Source organism: Castor canadensis, chromosome 1 (assembly GCF_047511655.1).
Source record: "Castor canadensis chromosome 1, mCasCan1.hap1v2, whole genome shotgun sequence".
In the NCBI taxonomy this organism is placed as follows: Eukaryota; Metazoa; Chordata; class Mammalia; order Rodentia; family Castoridae; genus Castor; species Castor canadensis.
The window spans coordinates 32,216,321-32,244,001 of NC_133386.1; the positions used below are offsets into that span (position 1 = coordinate 32,216,321).

General features: G+C 37.7%; 1 protein-coding gene and 1 pseudogene across 10 annotated transcripts in view; one reads left to right on the forward strand and one right to left on the reverse strand.

The window, feature by feature from the left end:
* Akap7 (A-kinase anchoring protein 7) overlaps window positions 1-27,681 on the reverse strand; it is a 258,173-nt gene that overhangs the window by 196,677 nt on the left and 33,815 nt on the right. For all 10 annotated transcript variants that reach the window (XM_074074590.1, XM_074074579.1, XM_020186871.2 and 7 more), the window contains exons 4-5: window positions 20,655-20,791; window positions 17,701-17,861 (exon numbers count right to left, since the gene is read on the reverse strand). In XM_074074590.1, coding sequence (XP_073930691.1) covers window positions 17,701-17,861; window positions 20,655-20,791 — 298 coding nt within the window. The remainder of the gene's footprint in view (window positions 1-17,700; window positions 17,862-20,654; window positions 20,792-27,681) is intronic.
* Window positions 8,459-8,904, forward strand: LOC109701363 (small ribosomal subunit protein uS9-like; annotated as a pseudogene).

Genomic DNA, 27,681 nt, shown 5'->3' on the forward strand with positions numbered 1-27,681 from the left:
ATTTGTAAGGCTAAGGCTAGAGGTGTGGCTCAAGCAGTACAAGCAGTAGAGTGCCTTTCTAGCAAACACGAAGCCCTGAGTTCAAACCCCAGGAGGCCAAAAAGGATTAAAAAAAAAAAAAAGACTTACAAGGCTAGCAAATTTTAAGGCTTAGTCATATAACCAAGTGGCCTCAGCTTGTTTCTATTTATCATAAATAAACTTTGGATTTAACCATGTCTATAGACCTAGTAAATTTATATTACATATTACTTTGTCTCATCCTATGTCTTGGGTACAGTAAGTTTGGGAGTTTTTGTAATATATGCTTTTATTGATACAAGTTTTATAAAATTTTAAAAGCCTGATGGTCCTAATATAATGCTGTCTATCATGATTATTGTCTTAACATGCTATAAGATAACTAAAGTTGAGTTGTTGATACATATGTTGTTACTACATATGTTGTTATAGTAATTTTAGATAACAAATCTTGCTTCCTTCATCCTCATTTCAAAATGAATTTAAAATTAAGATTTTAATGTACTACATGTATTTTAAGAATGGCAATTTAAAAGGAGTTTCCTCAATTGTGTTATTTGTAAACACCTGAAAACTAAGTCATATTGCAAAGTACATTTAAGATGTGATCATTTATCTATCTGTGTTCTTATTTGGTAAACAAGCAGTATTTCTTATAGTCGATATTCAAAGTCTGCAGTTCTGAGGTATGAGCCTAAGGAATTCTAAAGATGTTATCACTATAAAGAGAACAAAGGCAGATGCAGTTTAATTATTAAAATGCATATATGACATTCTGTATAAAAAAATCTCAGAGGAATTAAATTCTAGGAAAGATTTAACTTAGCACTTCTTAGATGATCCCTGACACACTTTTTGTACAGTTTGTTAAGTGTAGTATAATATGCTTCCTCTCTGAAGGCTAATCTAACAGAGTATTTTTAGATACAATCTTCTGACAAAATTAAGCTTCTCTTACAGATAAACTGGTTTTAACTTTGTAACTGTGGCCTGTCAAGACTCTACAGATGTGTAACTTCTGTCTAAGATACTAGTTATCACTTTAATAGTGGACTGCAGGTAAATTTAGCCTAAGGGCCGCTCTTTCTAAACCTCTTTTGCTGCTCAAATTTAGAAAAAAATAAAATGGAGACCAGGCTCTTTCTTTACGAAGTCTTCCCCCTACATGGGATCAAACTGATCATGGGTCATACTGACCCCACCTGCAACTCCTGCCCACAAGGGAGACCAAATCCTAGAACGATTAACTGATGATGACTCCACAGAAAAACGTTCACTTGGAGACATGAGGGAGACTCAAGAATGCTCTACCAAAGCGGCAGGAGAGTGGAAGTGACCACAGTTACTTGTCCTTCCACCAGGGGAGCTATTAGATATCATCTGTTAGATACTGTCTGAGCTTAGCTCCACTTGTGCTCTGCTCACGGATGGATTTCTTTCAGACACAGGCATTTAGTTATTTATTTTTCTTTTTTTTAACTTACATGCTTTATTTGCCCTTGTGGGAATTCACACATCAACCTAGTAATGATAGATGGCCAACCAGGTGACACAATGTCCCAAATCCCTCAAGACTAAGGAATGGACAAGAAAAAGCGAGCACTGTAATGAAGTCATAGGAATCAGGATCCCTGGAGGAAATACCACGCCAGTAATGAAAATGACCTCTCCCAAGAGCCCTGGTGCCAGGAAAAGCAGGAACAGATTAAGAACTCCTCTCTCTCCCAGTTCTTGCCTATATACATAGATGTGTGTGTGTCTCAAACACTGACCATGAGTTGTGCTAATAACGTGAAGAACCACAAGGATTATGTATATAATAATAATCACACACGAAATGTAAATTAAGTGGTCCTAACGTACTTTAAGATTATACCTTATGCTCTCTTAGTATATGACAGATATAACATGTCAGATATTAGTTGGACAAAGACTGGTTTGTGACTAAACAATACACCATGAACAACAGCAAGTGATCTCTTTCCATGCTTTCTAATAGGAAGAAACTTTCTAATATTATTTTGAGTTATTGTGAAATTATGTCACATATAATGTTAAAACCTCGACAGAATTTTAAACCACTTGTCAGATATCTAAAACTTTAAAGAAAAAAATCCATAAAACCCTTTTTTTTTATCATTCCTATGGTATCACTATTTAAAGGATTCCTGTTTCTACATGCTGTTTGAAGTGTTTTATTTTATGTGGTCTGAGCATGTGATTTGAACTAAATGTTTCAAAATAAAGGCTGACATAATGTTGAGACCAACTTCAGTTTAACATTTTTATACTCACCATTTTGAATAGATATCTCCAATTGATTGCTGTATAAAAATGTCAGACAGAATTTTAAAGCCTTTCATTCTTAGAAGCAAGTCTTCATAAAATTACACCTTAATGTAAGAAATGACATCCATTCCATACCAGTGAGCAGAAGGAGATCGGATTGTGCATCCAAACACTAGCTTGATTCTCCCAGCATTCAGTTTGCATCCTTGGACATTATCATCCACTCCTGACAGTAACAGCACTGAGGACACAGCAAATTATTCCCAGGCCCTTCTTGCCAGGTGAACTCTCAGAGAGTTCATCCTCAGGGGAATCCTACATTTAATTCTCACACAAGGATTTAGGCACAAATGCAAATGAGGGGAGAGGACTACCCAAGCTCATGAAATGTTCACTCAATTAGACTTTCATGTTTACATCACACATTTCTGCATTTATTTATCTATTAAAATACATTCACTGACTCTATTAAGTGGCAAGTTTTATGGACACAAAGATAAAGATTCCCTCAAAGCACTATCATTTGGGGTGAGAAAGATTTCTATACAATATGTGCAATAAACACACATACGCCTAGTGCCTATGAAGGCTAGAGGGAAATAATTATTTCCACTTTGAAGCATCAAAAAAGGCTTTTCATTTAGAGGTTTCACTTGAAATGAGTCTTTGTAAAAGATCAGGGTCGCAATCTAAACAGGACATTAAGAAAACAACTGCACTTACTACAGTACAGAAATAACAAAATATATAGGAACAAACTCAACACAGGAATTAAAGATGTATACACTAAAAACTACAAAACATAGCTAAAAGAAACTACAGAAGACAAATACAAATGCTCTTCTATTTATGATGGGTTACGTCCTGATAAACCCATCGTGAGTCAAAAATGCATTTTCTCCCTCTCACTATGGAACATCCCAACTCAGCTAACTAGGCAACACAGAACACTGCAACATCAGTTGTTTCATGCCTGACCTGCAGCCACTGTCCAACAGTGTCTATGACCTGAGTGTCATAGGACATATCGCCAGTGCAGAAAAGGACCAAAATTCAAAGTAGTCTTCACTGAATGTGTGTCACAAGACAGAGCATCATAAACCAAGGACAGACTGTAAATAGAACACTGTTAAGATCTCAGTACTACTTGAAGCAATCTCCTGGGTCAGTGTGATCTATCAAAATAATCCCAATGGCATTGTTTTAGCAGAGATTTGAAAAAATCCATCCTAATATTCACATCAAATTTCAAAGGATCCCAAAGGGACAAAACAATCTTGACAAAGAACAGGACTGGGGTACAGCTCAGTGTACAGTGGCTGGTTAGTATGAATGAGGCCCAGGATTTAATCTGCAGCATCTAAATTAATTGATTAATTAATCTTATTGAAAAGGATAAGAAGAGTTATCAAGCTGGACATTCTATCCTTCATGATTTAAAAATTTATCACAAAACTACAGCAAATAAAACAGTGTGGTACCTTCATAGAGTCAGATATATAGACCAACTGAATAGAATAGAGAGCTAAAAAATAAACCTCATATTCATGATTGCTGGGGTCTGAATGTTTGTGTCCCTCCAAGATTCACTGGATGAAACCTAACCTGCAAAATGATGGTATTAAGAGTTCAGGCCTTTGCCTGGGTGCCAGTGGCTCATGCCTGTAATCCTAGTTACTTGGGAGGCTGAAATCAGGGGAATCATAGTTTGAGGCCAATCTGAGCAAATAGTTCAAGAGACTCCCATCTCCAAAATAACCAACCGAAATGGACTGGAGATGTGGCTCAAGCTGTAGAGCAACTGCTTTGCAAGCACAAAGCCCTGAATTCAAATTCCAGTCCCATCAAAGGGAAAAAAAAAAGAGTTGAGGCCTTAGACCAGGAGCTCTCCCCATCCATGAATGGAATTTGTGCCCTTGAAAGATCTTGAGGAAACTTGTTTGTCTCTCTTGCATTTGGCCCCGGCTCTCTGTGACACAGCCACAGGCACCATCAATGAAGCAGAAAGCCCAACACTGAATCTACAGGTGCCCTAATCTTGACTTCCAGCTTCCAGACTGGGAGAAATAAATTCCTACCATTTACTAACTATTCAGGCTAACATGTTTTGTTACAGCAGCAGAAAAGGACTATAGTCAATGGTCAACTCAAGGAGCTAAAATCATTCAGTGGACAGTCTTTCAATCCTGATGCTAGGAAAATTGGATATGCACGAGCCAAACAATGACATTAGTCCCTTACCTCATACCATGCACAATTAACTCAAAGTAGAGCAAAGATCTACACATAAGAACTAAAATTATACAACTCTTAAAAGAAAACATAGGGGAAAGCTTCCTGACATCAGACTTGCCAATAATTCTTGGGTATGACACCAAAAGCATAGGCAAACAAACAGATGAATTGGACTTCATTAAAATTAAAAACCTCTGTGCATAAAAGGATATTATTAATAGAATGAAAAAACTTATGGAATGGGAGGAACTATTTATAAATCATATATCTAATAATGGTTAATATTCAGAATACAAGGAACCCATAAAACTCAACAACAAAAACAATCTGATTAAAAAGTGAAAAAAGGGGCTGGGCACAGTGGCTTATGCCTATAATCCCAGCTACTTGAGAAGCAGAGATCAACCATGGACAAAAAGTTAGCAAGACTCCATCTTGGAGCAAGGTTTCTCTTGTTTCTGTTACTACTGACCTAACTGGGCTAACTGGGGGTGACAGGAGATGCAGAAAGGACAAAAAATAGATAAACATGCATAAAGTTGGGGCCAGGTGTGCTGGGTGCTCTGATGGAGATGCACAACAGCCTTGTTGCTTTTTTTCTCTAATAACTCTTCTTTTACTTCTCTTCTTTTCTCTATTCTTTAAAAACCTTACTCCTTTACAATTCTTTAAAACCTCACTTCTAAAATCTTCTTTTCTGTTCTTTAAAGCCTCTTTCCTTAGACTCGCTCTGTCCCATGTTTTCTCTTAGCTTTTCTTTAGCATAATCTCTCTTAGTCTTTGCCCTCAGATTTGCAGACAAACAACAGCAGCCATGTCTAAAAACTGCATTAGCATAACTCTTAAAGTCTCGGTGCGCAGACTTGCACTGTCCCATGTTTCCTCTAATCTCTAGCCTAACTCAGCAGCCTCACAAGCAGCCGCCAGCAGCCAATCAAATTTCCCCATCAAAAAACCTCATGGCCTCCTTCAGGGAGTCTTTTATATCCAGTGGTAAACAAGGAAGCGGAGCAACAGTTCTCAGGGAGGGTGTGACATTTTAACAAGAGAAACCTGCATTCCTACTTCTCCGAACATAAACAATTTAGGAAAAGAAGCTGAGCTGCATTCTGCCTCGCTCTCTTCTGCAGCTGGAGCCATGCCAAACTCACCCTGTCATTGAGCACAACTATGTCAAATTCTCATAGGCTTCTCCTAATCCACTCCCCACACCATCTCAACAAACAAGCCAGGCCTGATAGGACACAGCTATAATCACAGCTACATAGAAAGCATAGGTAGGAGGATCATGCAGTCTGAGGCTAGCCAGGACAAAAAGCATAAGACCCTACCTGAAAAATAATTAAAGCAAAAAGGGCAGGGAGTTATGGTTCAAGTGATAGAGCACTTGTCTAGAAAGTGCAAAGCCCTGAGTTCAAAACCCCATACTGAAAAAAAAAAAAAGGACATTGAACTTAAATAGATATTTCTCCAAAAAAAGATATACAAATGGCCAAAAGACACATGAAACGATATTCAACATCACAAATCACTAGGGAAACACAAATGAAAACCACACACTGTTGGTAAGAATATAAAATGGTGCAGCCACTAAAGAAAACAATACAATAGTCCCTCAAAAAATTTAAAGCAGCATTACCACATGATCCAGCCAATCCACTTCTAGTATACATCCACAAGACCTGAAAGCAGGGTCTCAGCCAGGCATTGTGTACACATCTGTAATCCAAGCACTCAGGAAGCTGAGGCAGAGAGAGAGAAGAGAAAGAGAAAGAAAGAGAGAGCAAGAGAGAAAGTAAAGCAAGCAGGGCTCCCAAAGAGTATGCATACACCCGTGTTCACAGCAGCTTTATTCACAACAGTCCAAAGTCCGAGTTCATCAACCAACCCCAGAGTCATCAACAGATGTCTGAAAACAGAAATGAGGTGTATACACACACGAATGTTGTTCAGTCTTACAAAGGAAATTCTGACACATGCCGTAACATGGATGCGCCTTAAGGACAGTATAGTAAGTGAATGAGCCAGTCTCAAAAAGAGAAACACTATCTGATTTCACTTACATGAGGTAGCTACAGCAGTGCAGTGACATCCACAGTGACAGAAGATAGAAAGGCAGTTGCCCTGGGCTGTGGGGGGGGGGGAGATGCTATTTAATAAGTATTGACTTTCAGTTGGGCAAGGTGAAAATGTTTCTGGTATTAGTTGTACAGTAACGTGACTACATTGAACCCTACTCAACTATACTCTTTTTTAATTTTTTAAACTTTTTTATTAGCATATAATAGTAGTACAGGGGGATACATTGTGACATTTACATATGTACTTATAATTAATCTTAATCAGATTTACCACCTCCACAGCTCTCCTTCCTCCCACCTTTCCCCACTTCCAGAACAATTTCAACAAGTTTCATTCTCCTCTATTTTTACACATGTATACAAAGCACATCCACCATATTCTCCCTCCTTCACACTCTGTTTGCCATCCCCCTCTCCCGGATACCAAACCTCAGACAGGACTCTTTGTCCTTCGCTTCTTTAAGTGTATGTTGATTGTTCAAGGGGCTTTTGCCTTGGTATTTCACACAGGTATATATAGTACATTAATCGGATTAACCCCCCCCATTACTTATTCTTTATCTGTACTCTTTAAAACAGTTAAGGTGGTAAATTTCTTTCTTTTTTTCTTTTTTTTTTTTTTGCAATACCAGGGCTTGAACTCAGGTCCTGCACCTTGAGCCACTCCACCAGCCCTTTCTTGCGATGAGTTTTTTCAAGATAGGGTCTTGAGAACTATTTGCCCAGACTGGCTTCGAGCCGCCATCCTCCTGATCTCTGCCTCCTGAGTAGCTGGGACTACAGACGTAAGCCACTGGAGCCTGGCAAGGGTGGTAAATGTTATGTGTATTTTACTCTAACTAATGAATGAATTTTCTCCAGTGGTTACTGTTGGATCACATGAGGAGTGTGAAGGTGCTCTATGTAACAGCAGCCCTGTCAGCTAAGGCACGGAGACATGAAGAGGCACACTGCACGCTAGAAGACCTGTAAGCAGGTGAGCGCATAATCGTGGGCACAGTGTGGTATGAAATGGGAAATACAGCCAAGTGCACGGGCAAGAGCCAAGTGCACGGGCAAGAGCCAAGTCACTGAGAATCCTAATGCCACAGTAAAGGGAAGGGTTTTTGCCCTATATCCAGCAGGCACTCAATAAATTCTTTTAAGCAGGAAGCATAAAAGTGATCTGTGCTTTAGAAAAATAGTAGGAAAGCAAAGGGGCAGACTGTAGAAAAGGAGATGGCTGTTGCAATACAGGCACAGTGACAGCAATGGACATGGAGAGAAAGGCTGAAGGAATTTAAGAAATCCATTATGCAGCATTTATGACTGAGTATCTAGAATGAGTGCAGCTGGGGTCTAGGATGACATGTGGCTTCCTGGCCCATGGACAGACTCACCAAGAAAGTCAATAAAAAGAAGAAGAGGAAAAGCAGATTCAGAAAGCAGGAAATATAGATGTGTGGAAAACAAAGAAATGAGCTAGTAAGAAACCAAGAGGAATTGGGTGCCAGTGGCTCACACCTGCAATCCTACCTACTCAGGAGGCATCAGGAGGATTGCAGTTCAAAGCCAGCCCTGAGCAAATAGTCCTTGACCCTGTCTCAAAAAAAAAAAAAAATCCATCATTAAAAAAAAAAAATGGGCTTGTGGAGTGGCTCAGGTGGTAAAGCAAGCATGAGAGACCCTGAGTTCAAACCCCAGTAGTACCAAAAAGAGAATTTAAGGAGGGATATGTGTCTGTCCTGTTACCAAAGCCAAAGCATCCACTAGACTGAAAGATTAGAAAGCCACTAGCCAGCCTCTTCTGGTGGCAATGCTTCATGGGGAGGACATTGCTCTACTCTGCAGCCATGGGGTCCACAGGCTGGCTGCAGTCCCTGCTGGTCTTTGGAGCAGGAAGATAGCCACAGCCATGACACACTTCAAATGGGACAACAGCCTCATCAAGGTGAATGGGAAGTCCCAGAGATGACTGAGCCATGCACACTACAATTCAAGCTTCAAGCCCCTGTTCCACTTCTGGATGAGGAACAGTTTGCTGGTTCCACCATACATCCATGTCTATGTGGTGGGTGGTGGTCACGTGGCCAGATTTATGTGCTTTCTGTCCATCCCCGTCCACAGCCCTGGTGGCCTACTACCAAAAATATGTGGATGAGACTTTCAAGATCAAAGACATCCTTATCAGAGCCCTGCTGGTAAGTGACCCCTGTCACTGCAAATCCAAAAAGTTTGGAGGCCCTGGTGCCTGTACTGACTGCCAGGAATCCTACCGGTAAGCCCACCGTGAGGACCAGAGTTCACCTTTACAACAATGGCTGTGGGATTGTAAGCCTTAAAAGAAGGAAAAGAAAGACAAAGCCACCCATGATGAGTGATATGGCATGGTAGTGGAGTAGAAATAACCTACTGACTGCAGATGCTGAAGGAGAGGGGGTAAACAGGGGTAAAGAATGTGAGACAAAACACAGGCTACTCTTAAGGAAGGGAAAGAGAGGTACATCACAGAAGTCAGCAGGAGATTCAAGCTGTTAATTGCTAGGTGTTTTAACTTTGTATTTTGGTCATTTATTTGGGGATAGGAAAGGTGTTATCAAGTTAATAGCACTTAGGGAAAGGAGATAATGAAGAGAAAGCATTGAAAATACACAAATACAGAGAGAGGAGAAATAACTGAGAAGAGCAAGATCCAGACTGAGACCATAAAACCAGGAGCACAGCTGAAGGGGTTAATCTTCAGTAGACAAAAGATACCATTTTCCTAAAACTGTCAAAAGCTGAATGTGGTAGAAAAGAGGCTTGCTGGGTGCAGGGACTCAGGTTTGGGTTATCTATGGCAGAGAAGTGGAAGGCTAAGGCTGCTCCAGACAGGAGGCTGAGCAGTTGAGAGCAAACAGGAGAAAGAATCACCCAGGAGCTGTGTGACTACTGAGCAGGCGCTGCTCAGTTTGGAAACGTGCATTTGGAGTAGAGCCAATCCTCATTTTCTCATTTGATGCACACTTATGAATACTTATCACCCACGACAGAAATACCAGGTACACAACAGTGAACAAGACAGGCACGATCCCTGCCCAGAGCTTAATCTTATAGGAAAGAGAAGCAGACAATAATGTAATTATAATTTGTGATAAGTGCTGTGAGAGTCCCATAGGGTTGCAATGATAGAAGGATCCTCTGCTCAGTGGACAGGTAAAGATAACATCTGAGACCTAAGGAATGAAAAGATCCAAGCATGGGGAATATTCACTGATTTCAAAAATTCTATGCTGGGAAAGAACCTGTTGAGTTCCAATACCTGAAAGAAGCAATAGTAACTGAAGCAAGTGAGTAAGGAGAGAGAAGCAGGCAGGGGAGTAGACACAGGATATTGTGGGCTATTGCAAGGATGTCAGGATGTCGGGTTTTTGCCTATTGCATGCCTCAGTGTTGGGACAAAAAAGCAAACTAATCTACCACTGGATTGGTCTACCACTGGTGTTTGCCTACCAGCTCCAACAGAAGGACAAGAAAATAGGACACCTGAAAAGGCCACTAAGAGTGTGACATCGCTGAGGTTTTGACTCATTCCAGGCTGGCATGGAAGGGAAGGGAGGGAGGCCTTAGTGAGGTTCCAGAGCAAGAACAGTAGTGGAAAGGATGTGAAATAGCAAGAAGGTTGGGAAGTTGTCATGTCAGACAGCTATACCCAAGTTTAAGGTCTCAGAAATAAGACAGTTCTGGCAGAAGAGTTGACGGATTCGCTACACTCATGGACCACTAGAGCAGCGCATGGGTGTGGATGGGATGCTAGAGTCAAAGTCAAGGCACTTTAAGAAAAGTTACAGTTGTGATGGCAGTGCTGGGGGTAGGAGATGGACTGTTAATAATTACAATATGTGCAAATACAGTGCTAACTTTTTTTGAGGGGAGGGCTTTATTTTATTTTATTTTATTTTTGGAGCTGGGGATCAAACCAAGGGCTGCAAGCAGCCCTCTACCACTGAGCTACATCCCTACATCCCAGCTTCTTAACTTCTTCGTATACATGCTGTCATCCTATTTTGAGAACAATTGCTAGTATGCTCATTTTACAAATAAAGAAACGAAAGGATTGAAAGGTTAAGTAAATTGCTTACAGGTACCCCTCTAGTAATAGTCTGTACAGGGATACAAACTCAGTTCTGACTGACTCCAAAGCTCACAGTGGGCCAGGATGCTCAGACAGTTTGTGCTCATGTTGTAGAAGTAGGCGAGGCTCACAATGAGCTGAGAAACAAAATCCTGAAAAGTGAGAGGAAATACTCAGACAATAGCAGAAAGGAGAGGTCGACACTAACCAAACCAGATGGCATGACTACCAATGGGGAAAGGCTTTTGTGTGAGGGTAGAGCAGGAACAAAGCAGTAGAGAACTAAGACACTGTGGGTGACATCTTCAACCTCTGGTATGAAGGATTTGGTGAAAAAAGCAGCCTTCCTCCAAAGGAAGCCATCATCTCAGATAAAAACAAGTTTCCTGCTAGAGCAAGAAGGTAAAGAGTGCTCTCAGAAGATGCTTAGGGAGTCCATATTCACAACAAGACAGACCACCAGAGCAATTTCCAGCACAGAATCTGAAGTCAAGCTGCCTAGATTTGGGTCCTGGCTCTACCACTTAACCTCTTTCTGCCTCAGTTTCTCTTCTCTGTTAAATGAGGATGAAAAAACAGTCCCTACCTCATAGGTTTGCTACACCAAAGTAAATTAATATTTGTAAGATGATTAGAATAACGCCAGTCACAAAATAAGTGCTTTCAAGTGTTTGAAAATCAAGTAAATAAAGAAGAGGACACGGGAAAGGTAGGAAAGGAAAGGAAGTATGGGGACATGTGCCGGCAGGGGTGGGGGGCATGGCAAGGAAGCAGAAATGGAACCAAGGCACTGGTGTCCTGGGTGGTGCAGGACTGGGAAATTAGACACCCCAGCTGGGGAGAGAAGATGGTCTCCCGTTAATTGAAATCAAGTGTTCTGATGTTTCTGAGGGAGCCTAACTCAGGCCTTAATGTGAAGGGTCAGGAGGCTGTTGGGACACCCAGAAGCCCATGGTGGTTCATGTAGAAACACAGCAGCCTAGAAGGTTCAGAGATGCCAGGACCTGAACAGATTCCTCACAAGGAGCAGAAAACAGAGTTTATTCTGTCTATCTTTCAGGGAAAACAGTCAAAATAAGAGAAAGCACAATGCTCAAATGAACATTCTAAAAACCCTTCATGTTTCCTTTTATGAGATAAATGTCCTTGTAATTTTTTATCAAGCTAACCAAGGGCATTTTTCTCATTTTGAAAAAAGATTTGCAGGGACCATTATAATTCCAGCAGGCTAAATTTTTAGCAGTCTCTCAATCTAATCACCTTCGTAACAAAATTGCATTTAGCTGAAAAATGAAAAAAAATCATACATCTATTTCTATACAAAAAGCCTTTCAGAGCAACTTCATCTTCATAAAATGTGGAGAAATGCCGTAAAAATGCATACTCTTCTATATCTTCTTAATTCTGAGAGCTACCAGGTAATGCCAGGAAGGGAGAAGCAGTTGTTTTATTCTGGAAAACACGGTCATGGTAGAAAAATGAGACACAGAATGCCTTTTGCCTGATGCCTATTGTCTCCCCTACTCCCTCAAGGAGCTACCACCATAAGCCCACAGGAACACAGGTGCAAAGAGGGGCTTAGACCCATCAGCCCTCCAGCGCCTGCCAGAAATAACCATCAGCGCAGTGTATCTGGATGTATAATTAGGGACTGATGATGCAGCGAAAGGGAAATTCTTAACTTGCTCATCTTAATGCTTATGGCTGAGAACCCTAACAAGGATGGATTAACAAGAGAAAGCATATAGATATATTTAATAGAAGTTTTATGTGACACATGACCCTTCATAAGAAATAGAGGACAAAAAAAAGAACTCAGCAAGGCCTATTTGTTCTATTCCTCTCTGTGTCCCCAGGGTGTCAGAGAAAAGAACATTCCTTTCTTCTGGTGGAAAGTGGAGACCTCTCAAAGGTAAGTCATACAACCTGCTTCAGGGGGAGGTTACAAAATCCTTCCTAAATTTTACAATGTCCTTCGAGTACGACTCTTCTCTGGGAGGCCAGAGTGACCTGCCAGCTTCTGCTGTTTTCTCAAATTCCTTCTGTTTAAAATATTTTAGGGTAGCATGTCCAGAAACCCATCAAGAGGAAAAACTTAGCTATTCAGGCTATATTATACAAAAATTGTCCTCAATTTATACATTAAAATTTCTTAATCTTTATCCTGATAATTTTCATTAATAAGTTTAAATAGTAGTATCTAAAATTCCTTCCTTTTTATAGTAACTATGTAATACTTTAAGAAATCAACTTGTAAACCTAAAACATCTCAATAAAAATTAGGTAAATCAGAGTATTTAGGTTCTTCACAAATTCTCCTGCTGTCTATTAAATCAGACTAGTTCTGACTCCATTATTTGGAACAAACAAAATATTAGTATTCCTATGTAATCATATACATATATAGTTTTCAACAAAGTTCTTAGAAAAGTTTTCTGATCAATGAAATACATTCTTCTAAAAAGTCAGACTATACCACTTAAAGTTTCTTATATATGACACAAAACAAAATATTAAGTTATTGGGCTGATGTTGTTAGACTGAAGTAATACTAATCCTGAGGCATTCATTTAAAAATAAATCTAGGAGCTAAGGGTATTAGCTCAATGACAGAGCACATACTTAGATGCTCAAGGCCCCGGTACTAAACATTGGTAATAATAAAATAAATCCAAAGAAGTAAAAAATACTGGGCCAAACATACTACTGCACACCTGTAATCCCCCCACTTGGAAAGCTGAGTATTAGGAGGATCATTAGTTTGAGGCCAACCTGGCCTAAATAGTGAAACCCTGTCTCAAAAACAAGAAGTAAAATACTGCCAAATTCCACATGTTGAACATTCCAATCATCATACACATGGAGGTTCCAATTACACTTCAAAATAGCTAATGCATGCCACCGCAGTGAGTAGATAAATAAATAAAAGTCTTAATGTATGCTAAAATATTACATTTCTTATAAACTATACTATAAAAAAAAAAGCCAGTACAATGTACATGTAAGAGATTAAAAGCAACTGTAACAAACAGTGCTGGCATGGGAAACAGAAATTTGTTCTTCCTCATTTTCCTTTATTTGTAATGTTTTGTTGAAATTTTCAGAAAAAAAAATATATTTTAAGCAATATTTCCTAATACCTCTGGAATCAAGAAATTACAGAGGCAGTGGCTTTTGTTAAAATGACAAACCAACATCCTTGGGTTCCTATTCATATGGAAGTGGTGAGATTTCACAATCCTCAGCACACAATGGATCTTTTATCAATATTGGAAAATGCCTTTGTGAGAATATTCCCAAGAATGGATGGAATTCTCACTGTTGCAAGCACCCAGTGAACTATTTAGAAGAACAATGAATGAATGACTAATTAGAAATGTTTCTGGAGTGCAGTGATATTTATATTACAAAAGAAGATTTAAGTCTAGCATTTTTTCCAGGATAGTCAGGAAAAACAGATTAAGTTTGTTAAGAGTGGGCATCAGTTTCCCAATGATTTGCCATCAAAACTTTAAAAGCTGCCTTCTCTTTGGAAAATTAATTAAGTCCTACTTGACTTGTAAACACTTGTTTTTGTTTTTGCTTACATACTTTGCTCTGCCCTACACCAAACAGGATTTAAGATGAGTCTAAGAAGTGTACACCATAAGATAAAAGCATTGAAAATAAGGAAAATGAGACAACAGGAGACTAAAAACTCAGATAAGATGAAGATAAGTATGAGTAAAGTGCACAAATTAAAATGTTCAATTAAAATAAAAACACAAATTAAATATTCAGTTTTCATGATATAAAAAGCAATTTGCTCAAGGGAAATAATTCTGATTCTGAGATTAAAGAATAAGTTTTTCTAAGGCAGGGCATGAACGCTGTCAAACATTATGTCTGTGAAGGTCAAGGATGTAACAGTGTGTGCTGAAAGCTGTTGTAAAAGGAGGCAGTACTTGTGGGAGGGGGAGTGGGAATAAAGGAGATTAAGGTGAGGAAAATGATTGATGGACTTCATATATTTATAGAAAACAGAACAAAGAAACCTCTTGCAATAGTTTTAAGTGGAACAGGGAGGGGATTGAGGGGGAGACACAGTGAGAGTAATCTAACTAGCGTACAATATAAGCCTATATGGAATTGTCACAATGACTCCCCCCTGTACAATGAATATATCCTAATAAAAAAGTTCACAAAAAAAATCTTTCTAACCAACTCTTATGTTATTTAACACGATACAGCATAATCAACATTTTTAAATTATGTGCAACAAATTTCCATATGCTTTTTTCTTATAAAAATCAACAACATAAGCCAAAATCATGGGAAAAGCAATTCTCTAGTATCAATTCTACAGAGACTGACACGATTTTGTGTCTGGCTTAGTCTAGGTATGTATTTCTCAAGAAGAGATGCTTTTGGAACAAAGAAAAAGGAGAGAATGAGAACACTATTGTGATGAATGCAGTGACAATGCAATAGCCAGAACACTTCTCCAAGCCTTGCAGATCCTTTGGTAGATTTATTCCTATATATCCTTGCTGAATTTGTTGCTATTATAAATGAAATCCTTTAGAAAACTAGATATTTCAATTTTTAACCATTTCATATCTTGATCTTGTAACTAGCAATTTTGTTGGACTCTAAAATGAATTTTAATAGTTTTCCTTTGTTTCATATTTGATACTTCTAAGCTATCATTTGTTTTTATCTGTGAAATTAAAGAAGTTCCTTTATGTTCTCTATGAACCACAAGTCTAAATTCTTAACTCCAATATGCTACTCTCTGCCCATAACTTCTATTCCTTGTAACTTTCTTGCTCCTGGACTTCTATTGACACTAATTTTCAGTCCTATTGAGCCATTCTTGCAAGTACTAACCTCTTCCAGACTTTACTGCATTCTCTAATGTATACCCAATAATGTATCATCAAACACTCAGTCACTTCCTGGCCAATGTCCTGGCTCCTTTGACCTTTTAGCTCACTACCACATTAGGGCTCAATTGTGGATTAATTCAGTTTCCCTTTTCCATTCCCATACCTAGATCTCAGAATAAAACAAATTATAAACTTTTGGAATCTCATCCCAAACACATACTCAACATTGCTCTGCAACTCAATTAAATGTTGCTTAATAAGTTTTCCTCTTTCATTTCCCTTGACCACTATTCCAAACTTTCACTGCTCTTCTCAAGGCCTGATTTCACTTTAATTGTTCCCTTTAGTGTATGAATCTCATTTTTGATATCCCTAGATTTGGAAAGCATATACCAGTAAAACTAAACTACTTGTGGGGTCCCTAAATACATCTGGAGTTTTTCTTTGCACATGCTCTTCCCTCTACCTAGAATGCCCTCCTCCAATTTGTCCAACCAGAAAGCCTCTACTGAACCTTCAAACTTCAGCTCCAGGCTATGTCTTCTCTTGCACACCCACAGTACTCTGTACCTACACGTTATAATCACCTGCTTATTTGTTTCTGCACAAGACTGAACTCCTTAGAGGACAGGAAATTTTTTTGTTCAGTTTTCTATTCCAAATACCTCTTTGGTACAAGCTAATTGCATGTTGAAGGAATGAATTATTCCTACTAAAGTACAATTTCTTGGGACTACCATTATGTAGAGAAATGAGTTTAGAGGAAATCAATTTATAAAAACCTTAGATAAGGTTTTTATAAGATGAATGTGGCTGTTTCACCAGTCAATAGTGAATTTTACATTCACAATGCAAATAAAGTGTTCTTCCATAAGATTCATTTCCAGTATATAACAGAAATCTTTTATAAAAAGATAAATAAACAGCTCTGTGTTTGATATACCTGAATGGATAATGAACTAGATGAACTTAAACCATATACTACAATACAACTGACAGCACTGTCAATGTCATTCTATTTCAACAACACAGCCCTGTATTTATACTGCCATTCACAAAATATCTATTCAAAAATCTTGAAACACAAAAGAAAAACTTCCCAACGATGGAACCTGATTCCCACTCCACCATTCTTCCACTGAACACGCATTTTCAAATGAGCAATTACTGAACTGCGCAGAGGCAATGCAATACTAAGTGGAAAGCATGTCCTGAAAGCTCATAGACACCTTGGTACTCTTTTTATTCTGATAAATGTGATTAAAATAAACTCCACATACTTTGGAGAGCATGAGGAAATAACAGATGTCAATGTCAGGAAGATGGTTAACTTGAAAGAAGGCCATAATATGGATTGTCAAGAGCATGATTCAGTTATAGTTGGAGGAGATGACCAGGTTATTGTGTTATTTCGATAGAGACAGACTGCTAGAGGGAAAAGTGGGGGAAGAGAAAGGAAGAAGGAAAAGGATAAAAGTCAACCAGGCATGAATCAATGATTAGAGGCTGAACAAAAGGATTATTGACATGATATAGCATGAAATTAAAATAAAAATTGTCCATAGTTTGTAGGCTAACACCAACCTATTGTATCTGGAGCAAACTCAAAAGTCACCAATCCAAGTTACTTTTTTCTACATCTAATTCCAATAAATGTGAGGCCTCTTTCCACCAGCATAGACATTCTACTCAGCACATTCTCACAGCGAGTAACAGCTAAAAAGGGAGCAGCAAGATTGGAAATGCTGCTGATTTGTGTAACTGGCTCCCTGAAACAGAGATGACAATTCCCATCTTCTAAATATGCATCTGGTGATTGCAGTCACTCATTTCATGATGAGCATAGGGACCTTTCAGATTTAAATCGACACTTAGAGTCCAGTCTACCACCTTCCTTAGAAAGCCCCAAAATCAACAAGAATTAAGACAACTTTTCAGGCCCTTTATAATAACCATTCACTTATACAAGCAAATACCAAAGCAGCTCACCCACGAAGTGACGTTACACTGAATCCCAAAATTAAAAGATGTTAAATCTCCATTACAAAAATAAAAACCACATTGCTTCTTCAGCAGATGAGATTTCAATGTAGTGTACTGCTGTCTGTTTTACCTGCTATCTCCAAAAGTGGGTACATGTGATCTCCTTCAGCCAGCTTCACAAAGCCAACCTGATTTCCGAAAGTATCAATCCCTTGAAACGGCAAAGTCAAATGTCTGCCTTGGAGAATTTCTTCTATGAATGGCTTTAACTCCAAAAGTGCGCCAATACCACTAGTAAGAGATAACATCTTGTTCAGTAACATATTAAGTAATAAAATATGCAAAACCAAATAAGAACAAAGTAATATATTTTAGAAAGGTAAATTTTGTACTTGTACTTATTATGAAAGTCAAAATATTTTGTAGATCTAACCTATATAATTAAAGCTATTAGTTTTCTTTTTCTTTCTTTTTTTTTGGAGGTACTGGGATTTGAACCCTGGGCCTCACACTTATAGGCAGGCACTCTACCACTTGAGCCACTCCTTTGATTCCTCTAAATCTATTAGTTTTTAAACAAAAACTATAGAAGTGAGTTAAATCTTTGCCTATTACAATTGTTGTTTAAGACATGAAAGTAGGTATTATTTTATAGTTCAAAAAATGTCTAACCAAAGAAACATTGCATATACAACTCAAAAACTACTGATAATATATCCCCCCAAAAAACACACTACCTATAAAAGCTTACAGCAGGTTATAAGAAATGCTCTAGATTTTTGATAAAAGTACTAACGCTTTCTTATGCAATGCTTACTGTTTGCAAGGCACTCTACTAAAACTTAATACAGATTTATCTCCTAAAATATAACAGTCTTTATAATAAGGAATTTATTACATGTGAGTTCAAATAAAACATAAGCTTAGTTATGTTTCCCAACTGCAGCTATATGCTGTGCCAGCTGCTTAGTCTATGTTTACTTGGAGACTATTCTGTGCTTCAAATATTTATTTTTCTTTACAAAAACAAATGCTTATTATACTATTGAGTTAGACATCTGACTTTGAATATTTTAAAAATCTGAATCAATTATTTCTATCTTGAAGAAAATTTTAGTATAGGTACTTTATCATGAGAAAAAAGTTAAAATCTCACTAGAGGGCAGCAATTATTCAAAAAAAAAAATCAGCACACACTACTCACATTATAGAGGGCTTTCAAACATCCTTCTGGTAAATAGTCATTAAATTGTCCTGATCAAGGATTTGTTCACCATTCAAATGTGTGAAAAACTATTTAGGTATATTTCTAGATCTTTCATATTTCTAAATTTGTCTTCATGTAAAGTTTTTAACTGATTTTCATCCATGACTTTCATACTCATTGTCATTTCTCTGTCATAACACAGTGATAATATAATACTTTCATAAGAGCTTTGTAAATGTCAACATTTCTCACTGTACACATCCTAAATCCAATCTTACCTGATTGTATTTATGGCCATTCAAAAAGACACAGTGTACACACTTCTAATTGAAGATTGTCATTCACTGTGTGCTGTCAATTAAAGCATGTGAGAACAAAACAGCCACTTCTGGCTCAGCTCACATAAACTGGGAGATTCAAGACATTCATCTTAATTCTCTTTTTTTGTTTTTGGTGGTACTGGAGTTTTAATCCAGGCTTCACACTTGCTAGGCAAGTACTTTATCACTCGAGCCATGTCTCCATTCATTTTAAATGAAACGAAATGCCAAATCAGGCAATGAAAAAGGTTAAGGCTTTTCAAAGACAGTGAATTCCATGTATTTTAAAAGAAATGCAGGTGACTTGCCAATGCCCACAATCATGTATGCCAATTCTTTAAATAAATCTACACATACAAATAGCTATGTATATATGAATAGACAAAGATAGACATGTACATCTATAAGTAGGCATATAGATATACATCCTACTGGTTCTGTTTTTTAGAGAACCCTGACTAATAAACCATTCTAACACACACAGGGCTCTACGCCTTTCTCTCAGCCATTTACTTTCTTGTGGTATATCTTTTTTGGTTCTTGTCTTTCAAGAAGTTTTTTATTCTAATTGGGAAAGTGGTCAACCAAAGTGGGTCAAGTAAATCTCTTCTCCTCTCAGCCCTTGCAGGGTGATCAGTTTGTGACAGATCAGGTTGATCTCCGAAGACCTGGGGCTCTACTGTGTAAAGGACATAGCTACAATCATCATCATAATGTGGCTGGATATTTTGATCTTTTAATATCATTCATTTTCTCTTTTATTTTGCTTTTTCCTCACTTCCTTTTCAATCTAAGCTTTGTTCTTCATTCCCTCAAGAGATGCATATGTCATGGCAGAAAACAGAAGCAACCTGCAATTCATTCTAGCTTTGGTTTTCCAAACAATTTAAGCTTGAGCTTAAAACAATGGGCTACACATGAGGTATCAAGGAAGGACTCATCAGTATAAACAGAGTATCCCAGAGAACTGGGAGAAGATTAGAAAGCAGTCAGCAATGATGTGTACTAAACTTCTATGGAATGACCCTGGAATAGGGGTGGAGGGAAGTACAGGAACTCTCAGAATGACTAAGGTGAAACTGAAACTGTCCATAGTCCTAGAAAATACCAGCTCTACTGGCTACTAATATTGAGCACCTACTACATGCAAGGCCTTATACTAAGGGCTCTTATATGTACTGGTACTGTTATTTTCTCCATTTACTGAGAAATTAAATCATTTGCCCAAAGTCAGGCAGCTAACAAAAGCTGGTTCTGCCATAGTTCCAGAATGGTTAACTAAAATCCCAATTTAAGACTACAGAATCACATTCCAAAGTACCTACATAATTAACACAGGAAACACAACCATTTAATAAGGGTTGTCACTTGATAAACAATAAAAGAGTAAAAAAGTCTAGATTAAAAAGAATTTAGTTAATTCTGCACATTGACAATTGGGATAAATTATAATAAAGAATACTTCTTTGGAATTGAAATGCCTTTTGGGGTTCTGCTGTTTATGCATATTAAAGCAATAACTGGGAAAATAATATTCAAGAGAGATATATTACTCACATGTTTACTTCATCTTCATTTAATAATTGCATCACTAGCAGGGTAATATGAAAGGAACCATCACCCACCATTGCTTTGGCCAGTCGCTTATCTTGTTGTACTATTGCCTTTTGAAGGATCTTAATTCCTCCTGTAATCTAATCATATGTACAAAAATCAGACATTGGTATGTACAACTTTTATATGGCAAATTGTATAAATCAAGAAAAAAATAAAATAAACTACCAAACTCAGAACAAGGTCAAGATTCTGCAACCAAACAAATGCTTAATTGTCTACTTGTTCTCACATATTCTGTATAGTTGACTTGGATGGTTTAAAAGGATATATAAATTTAGAAAATCATAAAATACTTGTCCATCTTAAGAGCATTGAGCATAACCACCCTTATTTTGCAAGCTGGGTCACTGGTTGAGTGAAAAAACTCAATGGCTATGCATTTTTTTAGAAATCTGTTCTTGTAATACAGGCTATGACTCACTAATTCACTTTTCTAAGAAAAAAAGCTTTATTCTTTGTACAGAAAGGTCAAATCAGCAGACAACATTCCATTTCTGTTAAAAGTAATATTTATTTGTCCTCAAATGAATGTGTCTGAGGACCTATTCCTCATGGCCTTTAAGATCTTTTAGGATAGCAATAATTTCAACAAGAATGGTTATTGTCATTTTTTCCTGACCTGTGAGGAAGGGCATAACATAACCATGGAGACGAGTGAAAAGACACCCAAATGTGAATGTTAGAAAAACCATTACAGTCTACATACAGATGAAAGTTCCACAGACCTGAAAACTCATCTGCCTTCCCTTCTCAGTACCTGCTCCTCTGGAATAGGAAGAAGACTGATGCACCCTCCCTCCTCCACTTCCAATTAGTCAACTTCTAAATGTGACTGTACTGGAGAGTAGCCTGAGTATAAAACAGCAAACCTAGAGAAAGTCCAGAGAAAAGAGAGTACACAAAAGCCCTAAGAAAGCAGAATTACTAAGAGAGAAAAGGAAAAGGGAGTGGGAAATAGAAGCAGAATCCATTTAAAAAAAATTTATAGCAAAGATAAGAAAAAACTGAGTCATGAGAACAGCAGGCTATTCTGATACTAGAGTAGCTGTTTTATCCTGAACAATGTTCCCATTATCTGTGGAATGTGACTAGGAAAATCATGAGATGCTGTCTCAGGGTCTGACTTCCCATAAACAAAGACTCTCTCCTTTAACCAAAACTTTAATTAGGCTCCTCCAAGTCCTCGGCTTGACTAGGCCTAACCTTGGGCTTCTCTCTTTGTCCTTGTAGAAACCCACTTTGAGTAAGAATCCTGTGAAGTCAGTTTAGGGAAAATCTCCCACCCTTGGTAACTGACCACCCTCATCATCGTTACCTTCAGTAATAATTCTGTCAAGTCGTTTTAGCCACAAACCCTTTATCATTGATGTTTCCTCTTAGTAATTTTCTATCCATAACCCCAGCCCTTCTCCTTGGTTATAAATTCCCTTGTGTTTACTGAAGTCAGAATTAAGTTCAATCTGCCCCCCTCCACCCCACAGTGAGCTCCTGTGAGATACCTATTGCCATGGGCCCCTGAATAAGGTCTGCATTGCCATCTTTAATAACTAAATGAATAATTTTAAAAATCATGTATCTTTACAATAAATCCAGATTACCTAAAATACCTCAGCACTTTTCTGTTCTGAAAAGAGACTAACAAAGAGTCTCTGTTCTGAAAGAGACTAACAGAGGAAATGGTGCTTTCCTAATAAGGAGCATTAAAGCAAAACGAAAATGGAGACCAGGCCTGAAAAACTCCCTGAGCAAACAAAACCAATTAGACCTTAAAATTTTTCAACAAGTTTAAAAATAGCCTTAACTTTGCTTAAACTGAAAACATAAGCAAAACCTAACATGAGCCATTTCTGGTCATTTCTGCTTATATTAAACAGAAATTAACGCTGGCCAATCATAAGCATCCAACTAATACATACATGGTTATGTGACTAGGGATATTTCAACAAAGTAAACCAAAATAGGCACTCTTGTTAACTGCAACCAATCATCTATTTCTTCATTTTGCTTCCACATTTTTCCTATAAACACTTGCTTCTGACACTGAAATTATAATACTAAATCTCTTTCAGTCTGGTGTTCCCAATTCATGAATTGCTTCTTACTCAAACTTATTAAAACTTTATCCTGTCCAAGATTTTTCTTTTACACATTGGTGGTAATGGTGGCATTCAAGAGACCCCTGGTGACCTCCAGGAGTATTAAGGAATCAAATGAAGGGTACTCCTAAGCCCTCTGCACTCACTACTTTCAGGCTGCATATGGTGGTCCTGGGTAAGTCCCTCTCAGATTCTGAGTTCCACTTCTGCATGCTGAGCACTCTGAGTTTAATTGTGTGATTGCATTCCCAGTTGGGTCAACTGGTCAAATGGAATATTTGAACTGGATTCAATGGAGGCCTCAGGTAAGTCAATTTTAGAAAGACAGGATTCTCTGGGTTCATCAGCATCTAAGGAGTGCCTGACTCCACCACCTAGAATGTTGGCTAATTTTTGTTCAGAATTATGGCCCCAAACCCATGCCTTTCTGGAGAAAAGTACACCATACCAAAGATGATTTAGAGTTGCAGTAGATACAGTGTGGAAGTTTTAATCTAGATAAAATTGATCATTTGTGGGATACCTTAGAAAAGAAGGAGTGCCATATGCCTCAGAAACAATGGGATGGGAGGGCAGTTGTTGTTGTTTATTTGTTTTTGCAGTACTGGGGATGAAACCCAGGGCCTCAAGCATGTTAAGAATGTGGTATTACCAATGGACAATGTAAGTCTATTTGGAATTGTCACAATGAATCCCCCCATACAATGAATATATCCTAATAAAAGTGAAAAAAGATACCACTCTTATGAACATTCAAATTTTGAAATGCTTAATATTTTTATTAGTTTCTTCAAATCAGGATGCAATAATTTGTCCATTACCAACAAAATTAGTTAATGTTGTCAGAGTTAAGGAAAGCTATTGGAAAGAAGGGCCTCACAACTGCATGCTGGAATTTTCCAATAGATAACTACATGTGCTATGATACTGAGAATGTGTTAACTGGAGGAAAAGGTCTCTGAAAAACATTCTTATCTTCACTGTTTTCTATAGACAGTCATAGCTTTTAATGCCATGAAGGAATATCACACACATGGAAAGTTTGATTTTATTTTATAGAAATAAAATCATATAGATGGTCTTTATAAAGACCACCAGTCATTAGTTCACAATCTTGTGTCAGTAGGAAATTGTCATTTTGAAACATGTGGTCTTCTACTGGGCAAGACACAAGCTTGTAAAAACTAATTCCAAAACTGCCTCTCTAAAAGACTTCTCATTAAAGGCAATAAGATAAATGAAAAGCTTCAGCAACAAATTGAAGATGAAAATAAAAACTAAAAAGTAACTGACATAACTCTAATCCATTTCCTCTGTTTATCCTACTCTACTTACTCGTTCCGAACCCACTAACACATTTGTTGAACCATCTTTTACCCTGAACCTACAAATTACACCCTAACAATGGTGAGAAAAGAGAAATGAGACTAATGGCTTACAAAACTAGGCCCTTAGAACAGCCTGGTTTTGCTCCTATAACTACTTTTACTTCTTGGTCAAAAACTGAACCTTGAGGCTTAGCCAAAGATTTTTTCCAGCCAGGCACTGGTGGCTCATTATCTATAATCCTAGCTACTCAGGAGGCAGTGATCAGGAGGATCAGAGTTCGAAGCCAGCCTGGGCAAATAGTTTGTAAGACTCTATCTTGGCGAGGATGCGGGGAAAAAGGAACCCTCTTACACTGTTGGTGGGAATGTAGACTAGTACAACCACTCTGGAAAAAAATTTGGAGGCTACTTAAAAAGCTGGACATCGATCTACCATTTGATCCAGCAATACCACTCTTGGGGATATACCCAAAAGACTGTTACTCCAGAGGCACCTGCACATCCATGTTTATTGCGGCACTATTCACAATAGCCAAGTTATGGAAACAGCCAAGATGCCCCAGCACTGACGAATGGATTAAGAAAATGTGGTATCTATACACAATGGAATTTTATGCAGCCATGAAGAAGAACGAAATGTTATCATTCGCTGGTAAATGGATGGAATTGGAGAACATCATTCTGAGTGAGGTTAGCCTGGCTCAAAAGACCAAAAATCGTATGTTCTCCCTCATATGTGGACATTAGATCAAGGGCAAACACAACAAGGGGATTGGACTATGAGCACATGATAAAAGCGAGAGCACACAAGGGAGGGGTGAGGATAGGTAAGACACCTAAAAAACTAGCTAGCATTTGTTGCCCTTAATGCAGAGAAACTAAAGCAGATACCTTAAAGCAACTGAAGCCAATAGGAAAAGGGGACCAGGAACTAGAGAAAAGGTTAGATTAAAAAGAATTAACCTAGAAGGTAACACCCACGCACAGGAAATCAATGTGAGTCAATGCCCTGTATAGCTATCCTTATCTCAACCAGCAAAACCCCTTGTTCCTTCCTATTATTGCTTATACTCTCTCTACAACAAAATTAGAGATAAGGGCAAAATAGTTTCTGCTGGGTATTGAGGGGGGGAGCGGGAGGGGGTGGAGTGGGTGGTAAGGGAGGGGGTGGGGGCAGGGGGGAGAAATAAACCAAGCCTTGTATGCACATATGAATAATAAAAGAAAAATGAAAAAAAAAAAAAAAGGGCTGGTAGAGTGGCTTAAGGTGTAGGCTCTGAGTTCAAACCTTAGTACTACAGAGAGAGAGAGAGAGGTTTTCCAAATCCCAGAGGAATCCACAAAAAGGAGTTCTGGGGTAAGATGGTAGGCTAACTCCACGGACAACAAAGGAGAGACTATATTTTGAGGAAATAAAGAGAAGAAGAGCATTATGAGTGGAGAAAGAGGTGATAGAACAGCTAAAATGCACAGAGAAACAGAAAGGTGACACAGAGAAATATAGGAAACAATCCATATTCCACCTCTGGCTCTGGGGGATTCAGGGAGAGCAGGACAAAGCAGAAACCAAGGGAAGTACTAGGGATTGAGCCTCAAGAGAAAGCTGCTTACTAAGAAGACTTCCATGTATAACCACAAGAGATATCTATCCCCATAGCTGCATAAAGCAAACAAAGAAACACAATAAATGTGAAAAACCAAGGCAAAAGTTCTTAATTCTTCAATAACTGAATCCAAAGACACTGAAATGGTTGAAATGCAAAAGAATTCAAAAGTCTACTTTTTAAAATGATCAATAATATCAAGGAGGACTCAAGTAAACAAATGACTGAAATAAAGTCAATTCAAGGCTTGGACAAGAAATTCAACAGAAAGAGATTCTGAAACAAACAATAACAGCCAAAAGAAAAAGAAGAAGAAGAAGCTAAACCTTGGAAAAGATCAATAAATCAAATTAAAAATTCAAAGGAAAGTATTGCCAATAGTGTAGACCAGGCAGAATAAAGAACCTCGGGTACTGATAGCAAGGTTGAGGATACATTTAGATAGCCATAAAGAAAGAATAATCAATCCTAACCACAACATTCAAGACCTGTGGGGTAAGACTAAAAGACCAAACCTACAAATCTGTAGTAGAGAACAGGGAACCTAGATACAGAAGTCATAAAAAATCTATTCAAAGATTCATATTATAATGAAAGTTATCCTTAGTTCAGTTGACTACTGAGAAGCATGTTAAAGTAATTAGAAATAAATCACTTCAAATTAGGCATCTGCCTCCACTTTTGTGCTAGATTATTTTTTTTTAATATGTGACAGCTTCTTTAACAGCTCTTGCTTTCTCATTGGTGTATTCAGATTTGATGTTTCCTTTATAGAGCATGTGTGCAATTAATTTAATACTAGATTACAAATTTTAAATAATTAGGTTTTATGTTGTTTTAACATAGTGATAAGGAAAGGTATGGCTTTGAGTCATTAATGATATATGAACATAACAATAAAGAACTCATTTCTAACTTTTCTTGATGTAAAATATTGTATCAAGAAAGAAATTATTGTCAATGTCTGTGATTTTCCTTTCTTTATACTCAGACTATCTTTGCAATGAAGACTATGCCATATAGTCTTATGCCACATGTATATATGTTTATGCTTGTAATAATATAAATAGTAACATGTTACACAGTATGTCACAGTATTACAATTGTCAGTGTGAAATCTATGAATCTACTAAAAGAAATAAACTTGCTTTTATTTTAAAAGAAAGAGAGAGAGAAAGAAAACCTGAATGAAGTTATAGCATATAATTTCCCAAATCTACAGAAAGATACAGACATTCAAGTACAGGAGGCATTGAGAACACCAAACAGACATGACAAGAAAAGAATCTCTCCAAGTCATATTATAGAAAAAATGTCAAGAGATCAGAATAAAGAAAGAGCACTAAAAGTTGCAAAAAATAAGGGCAAAGTTACTTATAAAGGGAAACCTTGGAATGACAGCAGATTTCTCAGTGGAAACCCTAAAGGCCACAAGAGCATAGACTATTGTATTTCAAACCCTGAAATAAAATAACTGCCAGTCAAGATTACTATACACAGCAAAGATATTCTGTAAAACTGAAGGAGAAATAAAGACCTGCCATGATAAACATAAACTAAAGCAATTCATGACACTAAACCAGCATTGTGGAAGATACTTAAAGAAAAACTACACACAAAAAAGGAAGAAACATAAGTACACAATCAAAAATCTCGGGAAAGAATAAATCTCACTAGTAAAATAAATGAAAATTAGGAAAGAAACAAATATCAACTCAGTAAACCAGCAAGCCTCCAAGATGAAAGAAGAAATTAGTATATATTTTTCAATAATCACTCTAAAAGTCTTAACAAATACAAAAAACAACAACAACAAAAAAAAAACAGGGCACCAATTGATCATATCTGTTATCCGAGCTACTTGGGAAAACTGTGGTGGGAGGCCAGACCCAGCAGGGAATTTGGGTGAATAAACTTCAATAGAAAAAAGCTGCTGTCA